At 38.3% G+C, this 23,402-nt stretch overlaps 1 protein-coding gene and 1 long non-coding RNA gene across 6 annotated transcripts in view; one reads left to right on the top strand and one right to left on the bottom strand.

Annotated features, from left to right (window-relative positions):
* FYB1 (FYN binding protein 1) overlaps positions 1–18,783 on the bottom strand; it is a 59,272-nt gene extending 40,489 nt beyond the window's left edge. Inside the window, exons 1-2 of one of the 5 annotated variants that reach the window (XM_064405493.1) lie at positions 4,683–4,987; positions 9–61 (exon numbers count right to left, since the gene is read on the bottom strand). Coding sequence is in view for 2 of the 5 variants with exons in the window: in XM_064405491.1 (XP_064261561.1) it covers positions 18,606–18,608 (3 nt within the window). In the remaining 3 variants the exon portion in view is untranslated. Of the gene's footprint in view, positions 1–8; positions 62–4,682; positions 4,988–8,554; positions 8,819–18,605 lie in introns of those variants that run through there. The other 4 variants (XM_064405491.1, XM_064405497.1, XM_064405496.1 and 1 more) reach the window with 4 other exon arrangements.
* On the top strand, positions 10,590–16,380 carry LOC135291368 (uncharacterized). Its single transcript, XR_010354174.1, has 2 exons — positions 10,590–11,176; positions 13,096–16,380. It is a non-coding gene; the product is annotated as an uncharacterized LOC135291368 (long non-coding RNA).
* Positions 18,784–23,402: the final 4,619 nt, after the last annotated feature.

A 23,402-nucleotide genomic window follows, 5' to 3' on the forward strand; every position in this document is an offset into this window, starting at 1 on the left:
AAACTTACGGTATAAACTAGGTAGGGTTCTGAATCATCTGTCTGTAAAACAAGGAGTATTGCTACAAAACATAACAAAGAGGTGTTGGAAGATTTAGAGGTTTAAGAATGAACTGTCTTTATTTACTATGGTCCAGCAAGTACTCTGTGTTTGTTTTTTTTAATTCAATAACGAAAGCTTCTCACTTGGGCTTTTTCTCCTTTTGCCTTCCATTTGACTGTGTCTCATTACATAAATGGCCTGTTAAGTTGGAGTAGTTACATATATATATAGAGAGAGAGAGAGACACAGAGAGAGAGACTTCTGCAACTTAAAGGTAACTATCCCAGACTTTTGGCATTGTCAAGAAATTAAATTTTTCCAAACAGATTGTGTTGAGCTACAAATTACTTACACTAAATGCAGCCAAAACAAGAGAGACATAATGAAACTTATACCCAGCGACCGCATTGTTGGGTATTTTTGTGCATATAAAGAAGGGAGGAAGTACACATTTACTATGGAGATTATCAGGGTTAAGGCATATACTGCTGTTGCATACACACTCACACACACACACACACACACACACACACACACACACACACACACACACACACACAATTACATTGCAGAGGTATGTATATGCATCATTAATCATTCAAGATTTGTCCCACAAACCTCACAAGGCCCTGATTTTACCCAGTTTAGACAACTCAGACAGAGAGAAGTAAAAAGCCTTTTGTCTCTGATCTCTTTTGACTTTGTACTAATTAATGATTTTTTCCTAAGGTCTGTAAGAAAATCTAGACCTCCAGAGACACTGCAATTATAGCTTATGTCGGAAGTCTTCAGACCTTCTAAATTAGGATTTGATCAGCTGCTTGGCCAGCTCAGCTACTCATTTCTTTTGAAAGTCATAGCAATAAATTTATGTTTGCTACTTCTTCTGTTTGAAATATAAGAAAATGTACTGTGCAAATGATAATACTTTTTACAAGCAAGTGCCATTCAGAATGCAGACCTTTAGGAAGCTGGAAATGTGACTTTGAAGAAAATTTTATTATTATGATGTATGGTTTCTGAGGCATTTTCTAGACTTGCAATAGCAAGATTACATTAATTACATGAATTACATTCATACATGCTTTCAAATGCACTGAACCATTCATTCCTGCCATGTCAGGAGTGTCAATGAATTTTTTAAAATAAATTTCTTCACAACACTGTGAACAAACCTTGCCCTAGTCATGCATATTTACAAGCCCAGCAAGAGGAAAATGTTCCTGGACATGTGGAAGAGTTTACAATTAGCAATAAAGCCTCTTTCATTTACTTAGTAAAGGTAATAGTAAGAATCAAAACAGAGTAAGAAACTTGGTGAAATCTTTCTGCTTCTCTTTAACGTACATCCCCAGCTTCTGCCTTCATAAGCTCTGTTACATTAGAAGCCATGCAGATTTTAATGCAGAGCCTGACTGGACAGGTAGAAAGAGGAGAACTGGGGAAAAAATATTTTTGTTTGTGGCCCTGATCATAGAGTAATCTCCACAGTTTCTGTGCTTCCATTCTCAGAAGCGACAGCAGTTACCTACATCATTATCACATACAGTAGGTTGTAAATCATGAAATGGGAACTTGAAAATATTCTGAAGAGAGATTAAGTTCCCTCTACCCTTCCCCTCTAAAGTTCTAAGTCTCTGTGCAAAAAAGGAGTCTCGTGCAAAAGCTGCTTGGGTTATTTTCTGAACTTTGTCTTTGATGTCTATTGGAAACTGTGCAAAATATTTTGGCTTTTCAACTTTTGATCTGAACTGCGAGCAACACATAAGGAGCACAGCAAGATTTCCTTTAATATAAGACGGTTGCATTATTCAAATGTGTTTGCTCAAATCTAAATCAACACCTATGTGTCAGCTCTCATGCCATAGATATATTTTTTATACACAGAGCTTTCAGAGCCTCCCACAGCCCTCAGCAGACTCACAGAGCTACCGAGTTAAACTTGTACAGAGTTGTTACACTACACCTTAATTACACCTCACTGTTAACAAACATAATTCTCCATAATTTACAATATGGCTGTACATTTCTGTACAGAAGTACACTGTACTAAAGACATGAAAGTACATAAAAAATTCAGCTCTATTCTTCCTGAGTTTAGTATGGATACTTCAGTCTCAACTGGCAGCCTGAACAAAAAAGTTTCTTGGATTTTTTTTGCCTTGGCATAAATACAACTTTATTATTTACTTTCCTGTCTTGGTGAAGCCAAAAGATTATTTCAGTTCAACTTGCCCTTGAGGCCAAGCTTTCTTTAAACAGCAACACTGGATCAGTGAACAGAACAGCAGATGTGTGTGCATACAATCATTAATTAGGCAAATGAAAAATATGAAATTTTTGACTGTACAAAGAATTAATTCAAAATACATGCAGAGCTGATTTATAAAGGATAAAACCCCCATCTTTTCTCTTCTCAACTGTAACTTTTACATTTCTGTTCCTAAGTGATGGGGTCTAAATACACCCTTCAAAACTCAAAATCAGATCTTGATGAGCTTGTTAGACAGTAATAAAATAAAGATTACAAAACTATCCCTTTAAGAAGAAAACTATGCTTAATTATGAATTCTTTGATAGTGAACTAACCAGAGAAGTTGATAACCACTAAGGGAATTGAGCTCCAACCTATGTGCAGGATATAAGGAATATGAAAATGGACAAAAATGGCAAGAAAAATTACAAAGAGAACTATATAAAAATACAGACCTGAAAATTATTTTGAAAATTTATATAGTCTGATATAACTTCTACTGAAGGTAGTAGATTTGAGGCAGTCTAGATTTTTGTTTATATGGCAATGCCATTCTGAATTTGTGATAAATTATTGCTTGACTACTTTCTTTTCCAGACACCTCAGAATTATCATTATGCAAATTTGTTGTTTGCAGAGGATGTTTCCAAACTGCTTTTCCTCCTCTTGAGTCTAGCTGTAATTACTAGTTCAAGAGTCCCTCTAAGGGTAAGTGCATTGGAAAGTGAAGTTGAGAAGTTGCAATGCTCTGCACCTATAAATGTATGTAGCAGAAGCATGAAAAGAAGACAAAGAGACACAGTTTGCTCATAAAATGCTAATTACTAATACAATGGTTGGTATGAAAGAGAAATGAGCCCTCATCAGATAATACTTAAGGATGAGGAGACAGGCTATTCTTCTGTCTTGGGTTTTTATGAAAGGAAGACCTCTAGGATGGAAAGGGTAGAGAGAAATCTAAGAGATTCCCCAGTGAGAGCTGACAGCTCCCTGATAGCCCCTTAGTTACCCTAAGAGCATAATTTCAAACATCCCTCTAACAGCAGCAAGAAAAAACAGCACACACATGAGGACATATGGTTCTCAAAATTAGTAAAAGCAATATTCCAGCCTGGTCACAGTGTATTCTGTATCTTTTCAACTGTACATTTCTCTACATCTTTCTAATCTCTCTTTTGCCACATTTTCTCTCCTTCTATCTAATCATAAGACCAGCTATTCATACTGCAGAAAAATAAAAGGCCAGTTCCAGATGAGTTTGAGACCAGGATGAGTGAGGGCATAGGGCTTGACCAGAACAGCCAGATGACATCTCATCTTGTTCCCAAACTGCTTCTGTCAAAGACGATGCATGAAGTCAAAGTATCAATGGAGGCATGATCATCTCTTCGCTCTGTGTCCTAATAGGATCACAAAGTTTCTCTCTACATGGATTTGATTTGGTACTTGTTTAAGAGAAAACAAGAACTATCAACCACTGGCAACTTAATCTTCAACAACAGAAGCCTGGTGGCTTCAATTTTTCCATCAAGAATTTGTATCTGGTATAAACAGACTACTTCATATCCATTTCTGTAAAATGATTGCATTTTTGCAACATGGTTTTATATAAACACAAAATTTCATTATACTTAATTTTATTTTAAAACCTATTTTTATCGTGTGCCTTCTAATAACCTTTATCAATTATTTATTTCTGATTAATGTAAATTTTCTCAGGATCTGCCCAGAAATGAAACACAGTTCTTTTCTCTCAGAACCCTATATATATATAGTGTATACAGTAACTGTCTTAGGAATGTCTTACTTGTCTGGTTATCCCACTAAAGTGAATGCTCCAAGTCTCAAGGAAGAAAAATTTGAATTCCTGTCACTGCAAAGTTCCTACCATTATTTTGGGAATTTCTGATCCCATATAATTTTAGAGGAAATTTTGTGCAATTTAAAGACATTGAGTAGCATTTTGACTCATACCTGGAAAGGAAAATACTTTCCATGATGAACTACTAACAAAACACATACACTGACATCTTAACCCAGAGTATAGTATATTAATTTATACCCTACCCATAATTTAACAAACAACAAAAAATGCAAAAGTGATAGGATAACTAAAAAATAATTGCCTTTGAGTGATACCCTTGCTGCTATTATTCAAAATGCAAAGGCCACTTAAATTAGGATTACTTTTAGTAGAATTTCAGAGAACTAACTATAAAACTCTGAGAGAGAAAAGTCAATTTTTTCAGCTTACCATCTTTTCAGCTTCTAAACTAAGTAAAATCTACAACTACTTATTTAAGCTGTATTCAATACCTTGTACTGATTCTATGTCTTGTGGAACTTTCCATGCTTATTTTTAAGATGAACACGTGCAACAGTTTACCTGGATATCCCAAAGCTTTCCAGTATTTTGAAACAAGCGGTAACACTGGCTCCCTCAGTGCGACAATCCTCGGGTGTAACAACTTCACAGCCTGGTCTATTTGCTAAAGAGGAGTTCTGCTTCTCACAGAGTTCTTGCTTCTCACAAGATACACTTGTGGGTTTCATTATCATGAACAGTAACTGCTCTCCACAGGATATTAGGCAAGAAGTGCTGGAGGAAAAGGGAACTAAAATGTGTTCAGACTGGTTGGCTGCTTCCATCAGCAGTAAGTACCATGTGATATCCAAAAGTATTGCATTCACCCCATATTGCGTAGCCCTGTGAGGCTCCCTGGGTGCACACAAGCCTGAGCCTTTACAGAATAGCTGCTAAACAAATGTGTGAGGCAATTAACAGGCATAAAGGGTGGGCGGGCCACAGGTCCAGTGCCCTGCTACCACTGAGAACCCTGCATACATGGCCTACTCTCAGGTGTCAGCTAGCATGTTCCTTTGCCACCTCACATTCCCCAGTGGGATCTTGAGATTCTGCTGGCCAGTTTTTAAAAACTTCTGTTATGTGGAGATATTAAAAATAAAACAAAACAAAGCTGTGATCATACATTTCTTCTGCCCTTCCTCATGTGTGTTTGAGTTTTAAGGATGATACAGGATAGAAAAGTCAATACTGAGTAAATAAGCTTCACGAGAAATTCTAAACGTGTGTTTGTGTTGAAGGTAAATTAAAACAACAGAGGTTGAACCCCCTACAAAAAACAGCTTAGTGAATTTGCTGGAGCAGTGCATGGGGAGGAGATTGCAGAAGAAAGCTGTGTGTCTTTAATTAGAAGTTAACTGAATCTTCCTCATGGTCTACTACTCTCCTTCTGCACAAGCTTCTTAGTATAATTTGAAATATTTTGGAGTGTTAAAGTAAAACATTGAAAGTGCTTGATATTTCTAGCTTAATTTTACAAAAACTTGTAGCTGAGCTACAATAAACTTCATAAGTTTATTAGGGTATTGGATGGAGCTTATTTGAGTTAGAAACACTGCTGCATACCAATGACAACTGATGTTTTTCTAATATAACATAATGGGTTTTTGTAGTGGGAGAAATGCTGGGTTTTATGCTGTTCATTCAGCTAAACACTGTATTTTTATTTATAAAATAGTATTTATTTGTGAATATAAATATTTATCACAAATGAAACTATGGCAGATTAGAATTTGTGACTTGCTGATGTATCTGGCAGCCTTCACGACTGTTTCAAGATGGTAACTGTAGCAATAGCCATTTTATGTGGGTAAACACCACTGCAAGGGTTTGCTCACAGTATCAGCTCTAGACAAATCATGCAATGATCAAAGAACTAGCTTATCTTCACAGCTCTGAATGCTAGACAGTTTCTGTTGTCTTCTCTTTCATCCAATACACACAAATAAGTACATCCCTAACTGACAGAATGCTCATGAGAATGTAAATTGCAACAAACACAATGAAAATAAGTTTAAGCTGTGAATTTCTGTGAAACCTGTCCATCTGCAATATCCACCACGTGCCTCATTTTACATTTGCAGGTGCAATATGTTCCTGAAATCTCTCTAGTTTTTCCCTGCTTACTTCTGTGAAGGTCGTTTGTGAGTGATATAGGGAAATTAGCTATTTTTAGGTGAAGAAAGAATCTGAATAAATTAATATTTTAAGTAACAGGACCTGAAAGCAGTGTAAAGTTATTTTGCCTTTTTCACTTTTCACAAAAACAACAGCAGCAGCAGCAGCAGCAGCAGCAACAAAATCACTAGTTCATATTCAAGGAAGACAAGGATGCTGATAATGATAATGCCTTCTCATGTATACACATGCCATTACATTCTCTGTATAGACCAAACCCAGCATCTAAATTCCAGCACACCAGTGGTGACTTAATTTTTTTTTTTTAATCAGAGCATTTATTTGGATGTTTTCATGTAACTTTGGGTAAAGTGGCTACATAGGAATTAAGTTTGTCAAAAAGTATGGAAAAAAGAAAGGGAAGAAAAAGAATCAGAACCTTGGCCATTCAGGAAGAGTCTGGCCAGCAAGCCAAGGGAGGTAATCCCCCCTCTACTTGGCTCTGCTGACGCCACATCTGGAGTGCTGTGTCCATTTCTGGGCTACTCAGTACACATAAGAAAACCAAATACTGTAGAGGGTTCAGCAAAGATTAGAAAGATGATTTAGGATCTGGAGCATCGCACTTACAAGGCGAGACTGTGGGAGTTGGGTGTGTTCAGTCTGGAGAGAAAAGACTAAGAGGGGATCTTATTAATGCATAAAAATATCTCAGAGGTGGGTGCCCAGATGATGGTGTCAGGTTCTTTTCAGTGACACGCAGAGAGAGGACAAAGAGCAATGTCAATAAATTAAAACACAAGAAGTTCCACCTCAATGTGAGTAGGAGCTTCTTTCAGTTGAGGGTGGCAGAACACTGGAACACCTGCCCAGGGCAGTCATGGAGTCTCCCTCTCTGGAGATATTCAAAACCCACCTGGACATGTTCCTGTGTAACCCCATCAGGAATCTACAGAGCTCCCTTCCAGCCCTAATGATTCTGTGAGTCTCTGCTGCAAATGTTAGTTCATATTTTTAAGATATTTTTCTTTAATCTACTGATGTTCTTTACTCCAAAATGGTTTGAAAAGTCAGGCACTTTCATTTGAACACCTCTTGGTTTCCAATTCAATGTTCACAAAGAATACCATAGTTGGGATTTTGTTACCTCCACAGCTGTGTAAATATGATTGTTCAAGTTGCTGTAAACTGAAGGGACATGATACAATAATTTTTTTTAAATCTTTTGACATTGTTTTTAACCCGCTTAATTTCACTAACTGTATTATATGATCCCACATAAGGAGAGACTGTGTAACAGAGTAAGTTGTGGGGGAGGGTGGGAGAAGAAACAGGCAAAAATGACTGGTTTGGGCAGTTAATCCTTAAACCATGTGTATATAGTGGGAGACAGGACTGGGGGGCAGTATGTGGGAGAACACCTTTGGACAAGTGCATTAATATCATTAAAGCAGTTTGAAAAACTCCTTCTTAAGTCAGAATAATGTTGCTCTGTAATATAAAACACATGCAAATATGTGGAGCACAGAGCAAGACAAAGTCAAGGTTAGCAGCGTTTTTCACTGAAACTTTGCTTCCTGCCTTCTCCTCCTCTCACTCATAGGGCTTTTGCCTCCTAGTTGTTACTGAACAGGTAATATTTCTGTAAAAAGTAGTCTATGCAGCAGTGAGGGAGGATGTTGGAAAATTCTTTTAACTTTAGCACATTACTAAATGTTGGTTGTATGGTCCCTGAATTAATGGTTAATGCTTAGTTTTGTACCATACAGTGCTTAGTGCAAATACCAGAGATTAATGTGGCTTTGTGTTAACTCCCTACATCTGTGACTAATAAGTCTTGTGCCAGCTAATGCTTCCTTGTTTACTTCTATCAGTGATTAATATGTACTAGCTGATATCTTAGTTTTGAGAACAAGGATTGTGTGTCAGAGCTAAGAATGATAAGAGAAGTACATTATGACCTGACAGTCTCAAGGAGAAAAGTTTCATCACAAGATCTGCAACCGTATCCAAACAATTAAATTGAAATAATTAGTATACATATACATGTATTCAGGAAATGTGATGAATATTTATTAGTTTCAGGAATATAATGTGGTCTGTTAGGTTACTGAACACATATGTTTTAAGGAGAATTCCCCATGCACCCAGTGTTACTAATAAGTAATGTTATTCTTCTTAACAAACAAGTTTGTTATTTCCCAGTTTTCCATGACACGGAGGCAGACTTGGCACAGGAGAAAAAAATAACATTTATCAATAATCTTTGTACATACCTGTATTGAAACTACCTAGTTTTGTGCCGCTTCTGAGGTAACATTTTGAGGACATGAACCTCATCGGGGGCAAGGCAAAGAGTCAGCAATCCTGCTTCATAATGCTGTGCAACTCCCCAGTGTCAGACTTCTGGGGTGAAGTGCCATCTTGCCATGAGAGTGATCCTGTTACAGCATCACTTTGGAAATAACCTGATTTTCAGAATAAACTTAATATTCTTGAATGCTGGCAGGAACTTCTGCTTGCAATTGCTACAGTGCACTATGAGAACCAACATTTTTGGTAGGGCAAGTCTCTGTTATCTTTGTGTCTGCAGACAGAGCTAGACTTCCTCAAAAATGTGCTGCTGCATTTCCATTGCTTTCTCAATTGAAGACAGTTTTAGTATTTCTGACAGAAGTTTGGTCATAAGCAAATTAACAGCATTTCCTTGTGTCTACATGCAGTGCTATGCTTATAGGAACAATTCGGCTTTCCAGATGCTGTTTGGGAACTACTGACATGCAGGATTCCCAGGAAGATCCTCAGCTCAGTGCTGTGACTCTTTTAAATTCTTGCTATTCAATATTTTTATATAACCATTTCCTAATATCAATATATTTATACTTGCCGGAACAGAGAGCAAGAAATCTGTTTCCACTATTTATATTTTTCCATACTAGAGACAGGCAGGATTGACAAATTCAAGAAAGAAGTCAAGGGACACTGGCAGTGTCCTTGCCTTGACTGTGCCTTGTGAGGGGTATGTTTCTGTCACGAAGGAAGCCCCAGTGCACTCCAGGGCATCACAATCAAGGGTGCACTAAGATCCTGGTTTTCTGCTGCAGTGTATGTACTGTAATAAGTCCTTCCTCGGGACAGCTGAAGCTGAGACAAGGCACTTGCCGTGCCAAAAAAAACCAAAAAAACTTTCAAAGGTCTCGCATTTTGTGACTTAAGGAGTGCTCAAATCTCAAGCAATTTTTATTTCAATACAAAGCTCATATTCAAGCGTTAGATGTCATGTTCGACCAAGGGATTCACCTGCACTTCCCTGCACCTCCTTCCATGCCTGTCCCTGCGGTGACCCCCAGTGCCCACTGCCATGTCACAGGCTCATCCCTGTCCCGTTTGCTGCCAAGGTCACCCACACGGGGTCTCAGGTGAGGTGGCTTTTGAATGAGGCTTTTTGCCCTGCAAACTGTGTAGGTTCTGCTCACATCAGTACTCCTGTGCTCTGTCTGCCTGCGTTCAGCAGCAGGAGCTCAGGGGGAATTGAAAGCAGTGCCGCAGCAGAAAACACTGCAGACAGAACAAATGGGAACACCAGGCTTTTCCTAACCCTTCCACAGGGAAACCCTCTGGAAGGCACAGAGTTCACGATGGCGTGAAGAGCCCTGATGAATGCAGGCACAGCCCCGTGACACAGGGGCTGAGGGGGCTCACAGGGTGCCACAGCACCACTGCCGCTCACACAGCTCTACCTCACCGAGGGCCAGCACTGCTCACCAGGGGAAGCTTGGTTAGACGATTTAATGAGCTAAATTGCAGGTGATGTGAGTGTAGCTGTGATGGCTGAGTTTACAGTAACCAAAGCCTCCTAGTCTGAGGCAAGGGGGATGTGGGGAGGACGTCGTGGCCATGTCGGTAAGGCAAGCTAGCCACTCAGACAGTGGCAGGCAAGCAGGCTCCTAGCTGGGAAGTTGCTAGAAGCTGTGTATGAGAGGAAATCAGAAGAAATTGAGGTGAGAAGGGAGGATGGAGGAGCAGGGCAGGGCTGGGAGCTGCGCAGGGGCAGTTTTTTGTGTGGGGAGAGGACCTCCGGCAGCTGGGGAGGGTGTGTCCTGGTGAAGTTTTTCCCCCTCAGCCCCCCTCTTCCGTGCCTTTCAGGAATGGCTGTGCCTGTGCTCTGCCTTCCCGCACCATCTGCACACCGAGCCCCGACTCTGTGCCTCCCTGCCCGGGCTCAGGCTGTCCCGGAGGGACCCGGGGCTGGATGGAGCCGGCGCAGGCCTGAGAGCGCGGAGGCGGCGATGGCAGCAGCTGCGCCGTGGAGACGAGAAGGGAGCGAGCCCGAGCTGCGGGAAACGCACACTGGGACGTCAGAGGGGAAGGGAAACTCTCTCAAGGAAGAAGTTGCTTCAGTTTCCACCCTATATGCCCTCATGTGAATGGCTAAGCAGGGGGTTATCAGCTGGTCTGGCTTCCCCTTCAGCATCCCCCCACAGCTGCTGATACCAGGAGGAAGTGGGAAAGCAGCAGGGACAGCTTTAGCAAAACACTCCTGACTTCCCTTCCTCTTCAACATGTCACTCCCTGCCTCTGCCTGGGAGGCAAAAAGGTGTGCAAAAAACCCATGCAAATACCTCACCAGGGGTTGTGTAAACCCTGTGGGAGGGAGACAGGGACACCCCACACTTTCATATACAAATTTAACAACGTCCTTTCCTGCCCTCTCATATATTAAACATTCATCAGCTCTTCAGGTCTCACCTGCTATTAGTGCAGAGGAGCAAAACAGAAACTCATATTTCCTAAAAAGCATCCAAGCTGCAGGCAAGGTGCTCTTCTGAGCTGTTTGGCCTTCTGCACCACCTTAATGGGACAGAGAAGACTCAGAGGTGACATCTGTGCCTCTTCAGGTATCAGCTAGCTCAGGTATCTTAGGCTTTCTTTGGGAAGTGGGTAATAAAGGGCCTTTACCCTTTAAGGTATCCTCCTTAAACCTCTGAGTAAAAGGTTTCAGATGAGAGCAATTTAGTCTCCTTAATATCTGATGATTCCTTAACAACAGCTCTTCAGTCTTTTCCTTTTTAAAAATGGAAGATCAGACTTATATTTACTAGCTATTCCCCAATTCATATTAGAAGGGTCACACTGCTTTTGCTTTTAAAGGATATTTCCTTTAAAAACCCCAAACAAACAAAATCTCCTAAATTTTCATAGTAAATCTCAATTAGTCAAACCCTAGTAAAGTTTAGAAAAAAAGTAAGTCTTATTGAATGCAGATTTACATCTTTCTGTACTTTATGTGCTCTCAAGAAGTTACCTGTCACAAGTGAGGCTAAATTTGAACAGATCTGAAACAGAAAGTTAAAGCTCAAGTTAAATTCTCAGTTGCCAGGAGCATTTCACCACTCTGCTTCTGTATCCTTTCCCAGTGCTACTGTGATAATTAGTCTTATTTATTAGAACTACATCTAAAACTTGTAGAGTCTTCTATTCCTAGGCTAAAATTTTAATTTTTTTAGTTACCATGTATGCTGTAGTGCAATTATTTTTATTTCTAAAGCAAGAAGGTGGAAAGGGAAAGCTTAAAAAAAGGAGACAATGATGTGGCCTAAATAAAAACAACAAAGAGAATGCTCCCACATCATAAACATTTCAAAACACAAATAAATAGTTTTTTTTTTCTGAAGTTCAAAAACTTCAGAAATAGTTTTAGTCAAAGACACCAAAGTTTAAAAATGAAAACACAGTTTAATCCAAACATCTTAAGAAGAATGTTTCTGGAAAAATTTCCTAAGTCCTTCTGCCTAATATTTGCTTAATGCCTGACAACTTTTCTATGTCCCTATTCTTCAGGCTTTTAAACAATTTTTGCTATCCCAGATCCCTTATCTTTAGCAGGTGGTGGCAGGTTGGTCACAAAACCTTCTGGCTTTAAAATAATTGGTTAGCCTCTGATATAAATCCATAAATTAAAGAAAGGATAAGTTAAAGTGAGAATGCATTCACCTGTGCCACTGGCAATTACAGCAGAAAAACAGGATCAATTTTCCATCTGCTAAGAGTCCTTTTGGTAAAGTCAGCTTAGACAGAGAGTGTACACAAACCCCATATTCTGAAGCCTTGCTGGCATACTAAGAGTTTCTTTCAAAAATAACATTTCTTTTTTCCTATCCTATGCTCCTGGCATTTCCCAAGGCTTTCCTCTCTTCTGCTAGCCTTACTTTTCCCCTCTTTATCCAGCGTTTGGAATGTGCTACCTGTGAAATGAGAGTAGGTGGGCTGTGTGTCCCTTCTTACAGCATACACCTGCCCTGGTCAGATGGGTCTCACCTGCCAGCCGTGCACAGAAGGGAGCCCTTCCAAGCTGCACTCCCTCGGGACAAACATCCCGTGCCTGTTTTTAACGTGGCGGCTTTCCCGGCCGCTGGCACAACAGTGACCTCTAACGGGGGAGCCTCTCCTGTGACAAATCCTAACCTTCCAGCATCATTTAGGTACGGAGGGAGCAAGGGTGGAAAATCTGCTGACCCTTTAAATTGTACCAGCATTTGATTTCTATCGCTGTTAAAAGAAAAATAAAAGAAAAAAAAACCCCAAACACAAAAAAACCCCAAACAAACTAACTTTCAGAACGCCAGCAACAACAAAACCAAAACAACAAAAGAAGGAAACTAATTGGGATTTTGGGGTTCCTTTTTGTGTTGTTTCCAAGGCCATTTTGCCTCTCACTCTGTCCATGTGCATCTCTGAGATGAGTATGACGCACTTCCATCAGACATTTGAAAACACCAATAAAGTCTCTGCTTTGCCTCCTTCTCTTGGCTTCTAGTCTGTCACGCATCCTGGCTCCCTGATCGCCTACAGGTGCTGCTGATTTGTTTGCTCAGTGCCTGCCTGCTGCCCTGCCTAAGAGGCAGAGTGATGCCTTGTGAAGGCTGACCTAGAACAGAGACAAGAATAAGAATAAGGTGGGTGTTTATTAGAAGGCCTCAATGGATACACCTTGGGCAGTACAAGAGCCCAGCCAGGGCTACACCCAAGGTGAGCCCAAAATGGTCACAAATGCATGACTGGTCATGGGGTCTCACACTTTTATAAGTTCTGTTCCATTTGCATGTTGGAGTTAATTGTCCAGTTATAGCTTTAGCTTATGAACTCCCATCCTTCTTGTTTTTCTGTCTTCAGTCTATGTTTGGTTATGCTCATGGACCTGAAATTTGCATCATTTGTCTTTGGTCCCCAGCTAGAGAAGGAATTGTTTTGTCTACCTACTCTGTGAAGAGAGCTTAATCCCTTAATATGAAGCTCAGAGCTTCATACTAAAGGAGTACAGCATCTGAAAAATATAAAAGCTAAAACCTGAGGCATCAAGAGAAGCTATGGCTGCTTTTCTAACTTCAATGATGCAAATTTAGTTACTTACCAAGTCTGTTATTTGCACTGTTTCAGGCACTTGAATCTGCTGTTTACACAATTTGGGTGAATGAGAAGGGCAAATTCAGCAGTGTCTCTTTCAGTTTTGCTGCTGCCTCAGGGGGGTTACAGGCCATGACCGATGAGGCAGCATATAGCAGCTTTTTTGCTCCAGATGCTAAATTGTATGGCGAAAAAAATTAATCCATTCTTTTATGCAAGATCATGCTGCCAACATTTTGCTGACCATGAGCTAGATTTAAATGTGAGTCTGCTGAGCATTTATCAAAGATTGGGCCATTGGGTAGATCATCAGTTCTACAGAATATTTTTAATGTGGAGCATAGGACAGCTCCTGACTGTCACGGGGAGAAGAGCAGCAGAAAGCAGAAATGCAACAGTGGTCAGCTTGGGGAAGACCATACTGTTCATTCTTGTGAGCTATTGCTATTGCATAAATTGAGCTGGAACAACTTATCTTATGGGATGATGAAAAGAGATTTGATAAGAAAACTCATGTTATGTGTGGAAAATACCCAAATCCCTGGAAACTTAGGTGTGGAATAATGCATTCAAGACTGAGATCCATAAGAGAATAAGACAAGACGGCAGAAATCATAGAAACAGGACCACTGGGGAATAAACACCTTAAGATATAAAAAGGATTAACAAAAGGATTTTGAAAAAAAGGTAAAAAAATTACTAAGAGATGGAGATCAATGGTTGCACATAAAGAGATGTTCTGTGGGCCTTTTTAGAAGATAAGCGAGAGCCTGGAGACATGATTTCTGAAAGTTTTTCTTCTCCAAAGACATAAGAAAACAGGTCTCCCTATGACTCACCTTCAGAATCAGAATGCAGATGCCCTCAGGGGTTTAGAGAAGAATCGTGGTATTATAGAGGTTGTGACGCCTCTCTAAAACTTAGCTAAACAAGAGTCTAATGGGTAGAAAAGCTATTAGAGATGTGTCAGCAAAAGTGAAAGGAACACCCAGCCATAGCTACGAATACAATATGCACAAGATCCTCTGATCCCCATTTCATTCTATGAAAAGGTAAACTCCCTAAAATGATTAAATAATTTTGTTTATAATTATGGATTGAATTTGGCAAATTTCTTACATGTCCCATTTTTAAAGGTGTAATAAATAATTTTCATTACTCTTCAACAGGATATTGCAAGTTAGAGAGACCGTTGTTCACAATTTCAGTGCTGGAACATAGACGTGGCTTTGTTTTGGTACATTTCTGTGTAATTTTTCCATTCTTAATTTTCTGTGTACTTCACCTTTTGCATAGAGGGTTGTGGCTGAAGGTAGGTGCTCTTTTTGTTCATTTCATATTTTTCCTGTAAATGCTCCTGAACTCTGCTGAAGAACTACTGTTATTTTTTTTCCTTAACTATGAAAAAACCCAATATGAATAGTTTGTAAGAAAAAATATCTGAAAAGATTACTTTCTGTTGAAATGAACCCACAAATCCCAGCAGGTTCTTAATCCTAGAATGTTGATTCAGGTGTAGATGATTTACTGATAAACACTAAAACTGCTCCTGTCACAAAAAGTGTGCCTTTAAATATTAAATAATTAAAAGTGCACCTTTTAATATTCTTGTGTTTTCTGCATTATGCTATCTGGAGATGTTAACACAGTCACATGATATGTTCTGTATCAGCTTCATATTTACATTTGTTTATGCATATGATTTATCTTTGTCTAATTTACATATCTAACACATTTTCCTATATTAGCTTTCCCTCCTCCTCCCTCCCCCACCATTCACCACAAATATGAAAAACTTTAACAAATAAAGATCATATGAAGGGTATTGTTGTTCTGCACTCTAAATATGTCTGCAAATGTGTTTTTTGTCCAAGTTGCAGAGTACAGGGATGGGGAAGGTTTCAATTAATTCAGCATCTCTTAAATAGGCTGAAATATTGCCTGATTTCAGTGTGAATGATCTGGTGGATGTAGTAGTAGACCTGGCTTGCCAATGGTTTTCCACAGCAATATGATGAGGCTCTGAAGCTGTCAGGACACCAGATTAAAACTAGGGTGCTGGTGTTGGTGAGGCTCTGAGTGCAGCGTGTCCCCCTGTGCCAACAGAGGGCATTATGCACCCACAGAGCAAAGCTGTCCTCGGGTGCTACCAGCAATCCACCTGCTGCTTGTCTGGCTTTACTGTTATGGTGTTTTTCCTACTGTCTTAAACACTGAGTAAAAAAAAAGCATTTTTGGATTTAATTGGGGCAGATGTTGGTTTACAGAATTTTTGAAAGTAGCATAAATATCAGGGAAAAAAATTCTCTCTCAATGTTTCTCTACTTCTGTTCCAGTTCAGCTTGGGGGACAGAAAACCCATGCATGTTTAAGAAAAACAGTGATATGATATCCTGAGTAATTTATTGTTCTTAGCTGACAGCTGTATTTTGCACAAATCTTTTTCAAAAGTCTGCTGAGTTCCCTGTTCTGCAAGATCCGCTGGTCTTCTGTGGCTGTCAGAAGTCCAGTGATCTCAGTAATTTTTGCAAGCAGCTAGAAGTCCCTTCCCACAGAGTTCCTTAAGAGATGGTTCCTTCTGAATGTGCTTAGACATTCAGCATTTTATAATCAACATATAATTGTATATAATGTAATGTATTACTGTACAGAATCTGTAAGACTTTTTTTTCTTTAAAGAGCAAATCAAATAGATCAATCAAGTTCCTTGGTTGGCCTTATTTCCATCATAAGATTTATTACTGAATTCACATATCTTGAAAGTTTTTTCCTTCTTAGAGTATATCTGAGAACTACCAGTATCACTGCAAAAAGACAGACTTGTTTAGGGATATTTCATAGGTCAGGAACCAATGCAGCCTGTCCTGGCTTGAAATCAAATGCAACTTTTTTCCTTTGTGTTAACAAGATTCAGTCTCACCTGTCTGAAGCTGTTATTGTAGTTCTGGTATTTTTTCATCTCATATTATATCCAAGTGTTTTGGTCTAAACTTTCCTCTGTGGTGATGGTCAGAAATGAAATAGTGAATTCTATGTTTTGGTCCTTATTTGGATTTCAGGTTTTTGCAGGCCTAACTTTTTTCTCTGCTTCTCTTCCTGTATGCACTAAAACCAGATTATACCTAATTTCATGTTCAAAAGGTTCATTTACTATCTTTTTTTTGTAAAAATACATTCTTTTCTACAAGTTTGTTTTCTGGTGTAAAACTGCCACAAATCAAACTTCCTTAGAGTGCTCATCACTCCACTTTGTTTTGTTATTTGTTTTGCTCGCCTCCTAATTTTTTCTTTTGTCTTCTCGTTTTGCTGTAATATAAATTTCTACCTGTACAGCATGAAAACTAAGACCAAAAAATGTAATTTCCTTCCTTGGTGAAACTGTTGGGTTGCCTGTGATGCAAAGATAAAAGCACTTCCCTCCCCACAGTTCTGTATGGCATTGTGAAGAAAATAGACTAAAGGAATAAATTTATGGTTTGCATTACTTTGAATTGTCATTCATATTTGGAATCAGGGAAAGCAACCTGGAAATTTGAAAAAATTGAATCCAAGTAGTGAAACTATTTTTGCATATTTTCAAACTGTATTTGTCAATAGCAGAAGTTCAGTGATCAGCATATCCACATGCATATTGTTTCTAAACAAACCTGGTTGTGAAAGCAGCTAGACACTTGAATCATGCCAGAAGAGTAACTGTGCACTTCCTGTGCAATTTTTAATGTAGGATTTTGCAAATATAAATATTCCATACATATTTGGTCTCCTCTAGTACAAATTAAAGAATCCTTGTGGCAGCTAGAAATCAACAGGCAACAGCACAGCAAGATGCTATTTTGGTAGTCCTTATTCAGCTCCTGTTTATACATATGGAATCTAGAGTAAGTTGTGACTTGAATTATTGGCATAAAAACAAATTTTAAAATTTTTAAAATTATCCCTTATGTAAACACTTTCCTTAGGATTCAGGAAGAATTCAGTCATGGTGTAAAGCAGAGACAAATTCAACCAGAAAACTCAGAACTTAGTGAAGCATTATTGAGAAGCACTTTCTTTATTCAATCTATTTGACTATTATTCTTCAAGTAGCACTTGCAATGGGCAACCTTTTTCACCTCTAAGTATCACAAGGCACCTTTTTTTTTCTTTTGAAACAGGATTGACAGCTTCAAGTCGACCTCTTTAGTAATACTACATCCAGGTAGGATGATTGTTTGGACATAGGTAATATGATACATGGTATACACAAGCTACTTCAGGAGTTCTAAATTATTTCCAAGAGAAAAGATGGCCTGAAAAGTTATGCAGATTTCTTACTTTGCAACATTTATCTGTAAAATCACTAATCTTGAAATTATCTGTTTGATTTGTTAATAAAATATTTACAAAAACATACATACAGAAAGTTTAAAAAAACTGACTTCGTAAGGAAAATATTCTATCGGTTTGCTAAACACAGAACACCACACCACACTCCCCATACAACTATTCTGAAGATATACAGATAAATTCCCTTACCTTTTTAGTTACAAAATCCTGCTGAAGCAGAATAAGATAATAGATTTTATTTTTTTTTTAATCTAGTTAGAAGGTGTGACCCCTTCCCATTTCTTGGCTAGTGTCACACGGACATTTGACTGCAGAATTCCTCTGGATACACAAACAAATTTGTCAGTTTAACATTGAAAGAAGTTGTTTTCCTTAATTTTGAATGCCAAAATCAGTAAATAAATTAAAAACCAGTTCAGATGATGAAGGACCCCAAAAAATAAAAAAGCTTCTTCATGCCCTCAAAAGAAGAAAGCCAAATTCAAGGATTTCAAATCTGATAGAAGTAAATTTAAAGTTTTACAGTCCCATCCATGGCAGCTTTAGTGCTAATGAATCCATGTAATAAAAAATAAATTAATGAAGTCCTGTACTTACCATAATTCTAGTTTTTCTGTCTCCTCAAGCCTGCTGAGGAGTAGGTACTGAACTAGAGGGGTGAAATATGTTCATTGTCCTTCACTATGAATGTTTCTTTAGAGAGTGTACGTGGTCTACCCAGCCTTCACATGCAAAGATATCAGCAGTATTCTTATTTTGCACAGTATCAGAGACCTAGCAGAATTGTAAACGGTATTTGTTTGGGTTACGTTGCACTGCTGTGAAGGATGAATAGGTTTTATTCATTCATTTAATTGCTTCCAAGATTTTCATGTAAACCAGGTCTATGCTGAAGATAATATTATATAGTTATTCTTTTCAGTAAACTTTGACTGAATTAAAAAGGCAAATGTATTTTGGTTTTATTTTCCATACTCAAGGTTCCTGAATTTGCCTATATTTAGGCTTCACTGTAAATTCCATACATTTCCTTCTGACCCAGACTTTCATGGATGTTTATTATCTGAAGGAATTTTCTATCTCTAATAAGCTGAACTATATTGCTATATAGCCTTTAATTATTGAGCTCTTCATAGATGATACTATCAGAAAAATAGGATTGTCCTGGTCAGAGTATTAAAGTTCTGTAGTGCTGCAGACTTCCTGTGCACAAAAATTAAAGGAAGAAGGCATATGGCCATAAACTTCAGTGAACTAGATCTAGAAAAAACCCCAAAAACTAAAACAAAAAACTCAATGAAAAGTGGTGAAAGAAGGAAGAAGAGGAGTGAAGTGCTGGCTAATGCAGAAAAGAGGGTAGTAGTATATATTGGTGATGCCTAACTTCTAAATAACAATCAGTTGAGTTTTCAGTGACCAATCTTCTCAGTATGAATCAATGGGGGATAAATAAATATAATCATAAAAAACCGGAAAGTACTGTATCTGTGTCAGAAGCAAGGTTTAAACTACATTCTGTGGGGAAATCAGGATTTTCCTAAAATCTCACTGCTACAGCACTGAAAATATTACTGTGTTGATGTAAGTCTCAAATAATTTGCTTTCTATTAAACTTTCAATTAAATATATCAACACAATCTATTATATAGATAATAGCAAATACAACTACAGATACTTATAAGGGCAATTAGCAAACACTCTACCTATTTTCCTAAAACCAGGAAGTCACCAGGGCAGCTACATGCTTATTTCTTTGACCACAAGAAAAACTTTGAAAAAACCTATTTGAATGAGAAAACATCAGATATATGTAGCTACGTCTAATATAGATTTCACTAACAAGGGATTATGTCTCTTAATAAATAAATTAATTAATAAATTAATACCTGTTTTGCAAAGCTGAGCTGGCATTTAAGGCAAAGGCAATACAATTTACTTATTTGTCTAGATTTCAGCAGAGTATTTCAGGTGATATCCTATGTTGAAATTTAAGTGACAGGAATTGGGAGAAGATGTGACCTATCAGAAGGACTGTAAGGTAGACTAGGAGATGGTTAAAGCCACATCTCTTTAGCAGAAAGGGAATTACTGAGTTTAATTGGGATTACTTGCAGTGTTCTGCAGGCATCAGTCATGGGTCTGATCCTGTCTGATCCATTACTTGGGTCTGGTTCAAGAGAAGGGCCTATACTGATGTTACCTGAAGATATTCTAAGCTAAGCAGTTATCATCCTGAGTGAGCCAATAGGTTATACAGGAAGGAGGAGAAGAATTTGTGTATTGGAGTGATAGAACTCAACCAAATTTTAATAGCAAAGTCATATACTTAAGGATAGAAAGAAAACTTTTTTGCTTTGTGCCAGGGACACAATGAGTCACTAACATGACATGCACATGTAGAAAGTACATGTAATTTGAGTGCAGATTAGGCAAATGATTTTTGGGAGAGGCAGGAAAAAAATTTGTGCAGAGGACTGGTGAGGGCTTGTTTAGATTTTTGTGTGCAGCTCTGGTCAAATATGCTGAGTGACCAAGTGGAGACTTACAGAATGAGTAGGACTTCCTGAAAAGACTATGAAAGAGCTTGAGAAAGTGGAGCTGAAGGTCTGTAAATATCAAGGAAGAAGGAGCATTTCTACCAAAAAATATGGGATTGAAATCAAGTGTGTCTAAATAAGTTGCAACTACATTTAAAGTGGGAATTATATTATAATTTATATTCATTCACATTCAGACATGATCTTCCAAAGAACATAGAGGAGGAAGGAGATCAGTAAGGGTTGCTTGTACTACATGAGCAGTTTAGGAAAGACATTGAATAACAGGACAGGGATAATTCTGCTGGAAAAAAATTTGCTTATGAGAGACAGATTACTAACTGTACTGGAAAGATGCTTGGTCACCATGTCTGCTCACATTGTGTGTTAAATCTTAGATTATGGTAGGTTACTCTAAGCCTATTCTCTTACCACTTTTTTTTTTTTAAAGTAGGAATGTTTTCACAACCAGGTCTTTAGGATTTGCTCTGTCTATTAAAAGTTTTCTGGTATCTGATAGCTCTACTCTTGGTGGAGAGTTCTGCTCCCACTGTGAGACAGTAACATCAGCTCTTCACCAAGAGGTGCCTTATTACAGGTGCACAGTACAGTAAAAAGCCTGTCAGTTTTCAGGCTTTCTGAAATGTCCCAGGAAGACTGCAGGAATGCTGGGTGCAGGTGTGAGCATATTTTAGAGGAAACCTGTTGCCATTCCTGTGGTCTGAAGGGACTATTCATGGTGACAGGACCAGTGAAAGGTCTTTTTTACATCTAATATTTGTAGCACAGTAGATTTTGTGGTTTTCTCTCCTGCTTTCTTTTGTGATGTTTTATCTTGGGTACTCAGAGTCTTTAGAGTCACTCATGGTGGGCAGGAAGAAGACAAAGAATGTTCCAGGGGACTCTTCCAGATCTGGACTGCCACTGTGCAAGGGACTAATCTCATTGATCTGATGTCATCTACTGTTTCTGTATTTCCAAACCACTCAGCCCTCATATATCTTTGTTATTAACTGTTTCCTTATATCTTGCTTCCAAGGGGATCTTCCAATGTCTAGTAGTATAGCTAAGTTAACATGGTTACCTTTTCCTCAAAGGGGATGCTGATTTCTTTTGGTTTTCCCAAGTTAGCTGCCTTTTAAAATTATACCTGTTTGAGAGCTATCCTTCCTCCTCATTCCAGACAAATTTTCCAGTAATTGTATGCTGGGTTCAAAAGTCACTGAGGAAGATGGACAAGTAAGTTCAGTGACAACATAATTGCGCCAGCCTTGTTTCCTTGTTTTGAAATTTCTGCTAAAATCTGGATAGTAATAGGACAATTCTTTTATCCCTTTGTAATGTGCCTCTGATTTCTCATAAAATCTTTAACTCATTGACAAAGTCAAGACACAGTGATGAACTATTCTGCAAATATTGTGAGGAGCAAGCATAATAGCTCTAGTGAAGCTGCATGTCTTCATAAACATCCTGGTGATCTGTGCCATGAATTAGATGTAAAACATAGGGCTGAAATAAATCTCCAAGGGCATTTTGCTGAAGACAATGACTCTTCAAAGTTCTTCTCTAACAATGTACTGCCAAGTAAATGATGCAATATACATTATTCTTATAACTATGCTGGATTTGAGTTCTTGAAAATCAGTTTGAAAACATGCTAGAAATAATGATGAAAAACATTAATAAAGAGACACTCCATTGACTAACAAAGATAGCATACCCATATTCTAATGACAGCAATAGACAAATAAAAGGTTGACCACAGCTACTGTGTCAGCACATTTCTGTTAATATATTTATAGTTTATTACTTTGTTTTGATTACATATCATTTAAGCTGCAGGTACTTTTAAATCATGACATTCTGATGTAGCTAGCTGGCCAGCAGAAATTGTGATTTGTGAAACCGGTTTGGAATCCATGAATGTTTTCTGAAAAAAGATGAAAAATATGAAGATGAAGAAGTCATAGGAGATAGTAACTACACATATATATTTGGTCAAAATTTAAAGGAATTTTTACTCTTATAGCTCACTAATGTAATGACTTTATTGTGTCCCAAATATAAAATTAATGTAAAAGAATTGTCATGAAGAACCATCTGGACACAATAATGTGCCACGTGCTCTAGGATGACCCTGCTTGAGTAGAGAGATTGGACCAAATGACCCAGTGTGGTCCCTTCCAATCTGACCCATTCTGAGACTCCGTGTTATTTTGTGAAGGATTAATCAAAACTCATAGGGTGATTTTTAGAAGACTTAAATATCAGACTTCTGCTTCAAGAGTGAGGACTCCACATGTCTGAAACCATATAATATCAGAAGCCAAATTAATAAAGTTAATATTTTTTTCTATGCCATAGCAGAGGAAACGTTGGTGAAATGTGCATATCATGAATAATCATTGTGGTGTTTGCTCCCATGACTGCAGAAATAAATGTTAATGATACAGTGCAGGAATAAAATTAAACTGCTTATGATGTTTGTTTTTATTTTGATAGCACCAATTTCGTTGAATCAAGCAAAGGCTAACTTCATACCCTGAATTTAACAAGATGGAAACAACACTGACCTAGGGAATGTCCAGGAGTAAGGAAACACATAGCAATATGTTCCCAGAATACAGAGTAACATTATCACAGAATCACAAGGTTGGAAGAGACCTTCAAGATCATTGAATCCAACCCATGCTTTACACCTCAGCTAAACTATGGCACCGAATTTTTATTAAACACATCCAGGGGTGGTGACTCCACCACCTCCCCAGGCAGACCATTCCAGTACTTTATAATTCTTTCCATAAAAAACTTTTTCTTAATATCCAGTCTATACTTCCCTTGGCACAGCTTAAGGCTC

The sequence above is a fragment of the Passer domesticus genome, chromosome Z (assembly GCF_036417665.1).
Source record: "Passer domesticus isolate bPasDom1 chromosome Z, bPasDom1.hap1, whole genome shotgun sequence".
Classification (NCBI taxonomy): Eukaryota; Metazoa; Chordata; class Aves; order Passeriformes; family Passeridae; genus Passer; species Passer domesticus.